Below are 2,544 nucleotides of genomic sequence, written 5' to 3'. Positions count from 1 at the left end.
CTGTCCTGGACTACCTCCCCAAGTGCTGGGATTACAGGCATGCACCACCTTGCCCTGAAGGCTGAATCTTAACTATGTAGCCAGGGTGGAAATTCTGTAGATATGTAGATAGATAAGGCAAACCTTGAACTCAGATTTGCTTACCTCTCCAGTGCTGGGATGAAAGGTATGGACCAACAGACCTTGCTTCCAGCCAGATTTTTTTTTTTTTTGGAGACAGGGTTTCTGGCCTTGAACTTGCTATGTGGTCCAGACTGGCCTTGAACTCAACAATATGATGATAATAAACCAATAAATAAAAATTTAGGAGCACATCCCAGCAACCACATGGTGGCTCACAACCATCTATATTGGGATTTGATTACCTTCCTCTTCTGGCATGCAGCATACATGCAGGTAGAACACTCATACAAAAAAAAATTCGGGGCAGAACAAGCTTTCGTTGTACTGCATTCTCAGCCCCAAAATGAAAACTTTGAGAATGTGTCTGCCTCAGGTTTTCTGTACATTTTTATTTTTTTTAATTTTTTGACAGGGTCTCTCATGTAGCCCTAGCCTGGAATTTTCTGTGTAGACCAGGCTGGCCTCAACTCAGATCTTCCTGCCTCTGCCTCCCAAGGGTCCAGATTAAAGGCCTGCGCCATCACATCTGACAGTTTTCTGTAGGCTTTAATGAAAAGTGTACAACTTGGCAACTTGGCTGGTCCTGTAATACCAGTCCACAGGCCCAGGCAGGAGGATTTCCCTGAGTTTGAGACTAGCCTGGGCTACGAAGTTTCAGGTGGGGCTACAGAGTGAGGCCTCCATCTTAGAAAATAAAGTTAAGATTTTGGAGTTGTAAGCCTCCCAATGACCTGGTTTCTGTCCACGCCGAACTTTCAACACAATAGACATAGCTCCACACCCACTGCTTCCTTCTCTGAACTTGGAAAGTCATTAACCACTTCCTGTCTAAAGTCTACTAAGGCATGTCATTTTGTCACTGGGAATCTACCAAGCATATGGAATGCCGCCCAGACTCATCACAGTAGTTCTCGGACTATGAGGAAGAGTGGTTGCTTCTGTAGAGGACCCGGTGTGATGCCCAGAACCTGCATAGCTCAGCCATCCATAACCCCAGTTCCAATGGATGAGGTCTGTGGGCACTGCATGATAATAAACGTAGATAGATAAACGTAGTGCTTAGAACACCTTAATTTAGATGGGCAGTGTTGATGAATACCTTTAATCCCAGCACCCTGAAGGCAGAGGTCCATGATTCTATCTTTTTTTTTTTTTTTTTTTTTTTTTTTTTTTTTTTTTTTTTTTTTTTTGAGACAGGGTTTCTCTGTGTACTTCTGGCTGTCCTAGAACTCATGGAGGCCATGTTGACTTCAAACTCAAATCAGCATGGCTCTACCTCCTGGGATTAAAGATGTGCAGCACCATGTTGCCTTTGATTACACATGTTTGAGTGTTTGTCTTCATGTATACACGGGTACCAGGTTTGTGCCCAGTGCCTGAGGTGTATAGTTAGCTTCCAGGGTCCTCAGGACTCACTTCCCACTGGAAATAGAATCCGATATCAAACTGGTTGGGAATGATGTGGGCTGTGGCCACTGATGCTTGAGAGATGATAGATACTGCAACCATCAGGGAGCAACCTGACTTTGTGCTTGCTGGAACATTGAGTGGAATGAGCAGGACTGTGGCCGTGCTCCTGTGATGGATGAGGAGGGCTTTGTAAGCATTGACATACATGATAATAGATGGCTTTTTCTAGGTACTTCTCCGGGATCTTTCCCTCTGAAGAGCCACCAAGATGAGCAGCAACATGCCACTCTCACTCCAGGAGTTGACTACACAGAACCTGCTGAAGAATGAGCTGTTGGCTGACAATGCTTTGCAGATCTTGCCCAAAATGTTCTTACCACAGCTGTTTAAGCAAGCCTTTGAGGGTAATCATGTCAAGGCTGTGAGGACAATAGCATCTTCCTGGCCCTTCCCCCGCCTCCCACTTGGAGTTCTGAAGAGGAGGACAACCTACATGGAGACCCTAGCTGTCCTAGAGGAGATTGATAAATTGCTTGTCCAGAAGGTTCGCCCCAGGTGAAGACTTGGGTGCCCTGGGGGGATGGGGTGGGGAGTCCCAGAGAATCCAGAGCAGAGATGGGAGTCAAGTGGGGAAGTGGGACAAGGGTAGAGCAGAGGCTTCTGATGGCACCAGCTTGGAGAACTACAGAGGCTTTGGCCATTGCTGAGTTGCCTTGGAAAAGGCTGTGGAGCGGGCAGGACTCATGGTGGTTGCAGCAGTGGCTGTAGGAATGCTCCTGCTCTCTACAGTTATTAGAGCTGGGACGGAAATACACTGAAGGCTATGGAGAAAAGACCGGAAGGAAGGTCAGCTTTAGGGCTGGGATAAAGACACTTCAGACATTGTGTCCTTGCCTAGCTGCTGAGACTTCTTTCTTTCTTTCTTTCTTTCTTTCTTTCTTTCTTTCTTTCTTTCTTTCTTTCTTTCTTCTTCTTCTTCTTCTTCTTCTTCTTCTTCTTCTTCTTCTTCTT

General features: G+C 45.9%; 1 protein-coding gene across 1 annotated transcript in view; it reads left to right on the top strand.

The window, feature by feature from the left end:
* Positions 1 to 1,801: 1,801 nt before the first annotated feature.
* LOC129679545 (PRAME family member 20-like) overlaps positions 1,802 to 2,544 on the top strand; it is a 3,148-nt gene continuing 2,405 nt past the window's right edge. Inside the window, exon 1 of the mRNA XM_055610752.1 lies at positions 1,802 to 2,088. Within this exon, the coding sequence (XP_055466727.1) occupies positions 1,802 to 2,088 (287 nt within the window). The remainder of the gene's footprint in view (positions 2,089 to 2,544) is intronic.

This window comes from Psammomys obesus, unplaced genomic scaffold (assembly GCF_907164565.1).
Source record: "Psammomys obesus unplaced genomic scaffold, mPsaObe1.curated_primary_1811, whole genome shotgun sequence".
In the NCBI taxonomy this organism is placed as follows: Eukaryota; Metazoa; Chordata; class Mammalia; order Rodentia; family Muridae; genus Psammomys; species Psammomys obesus.
This window is presented reverse-complemented; position numbering and strand designations above follow the sequence as displayed.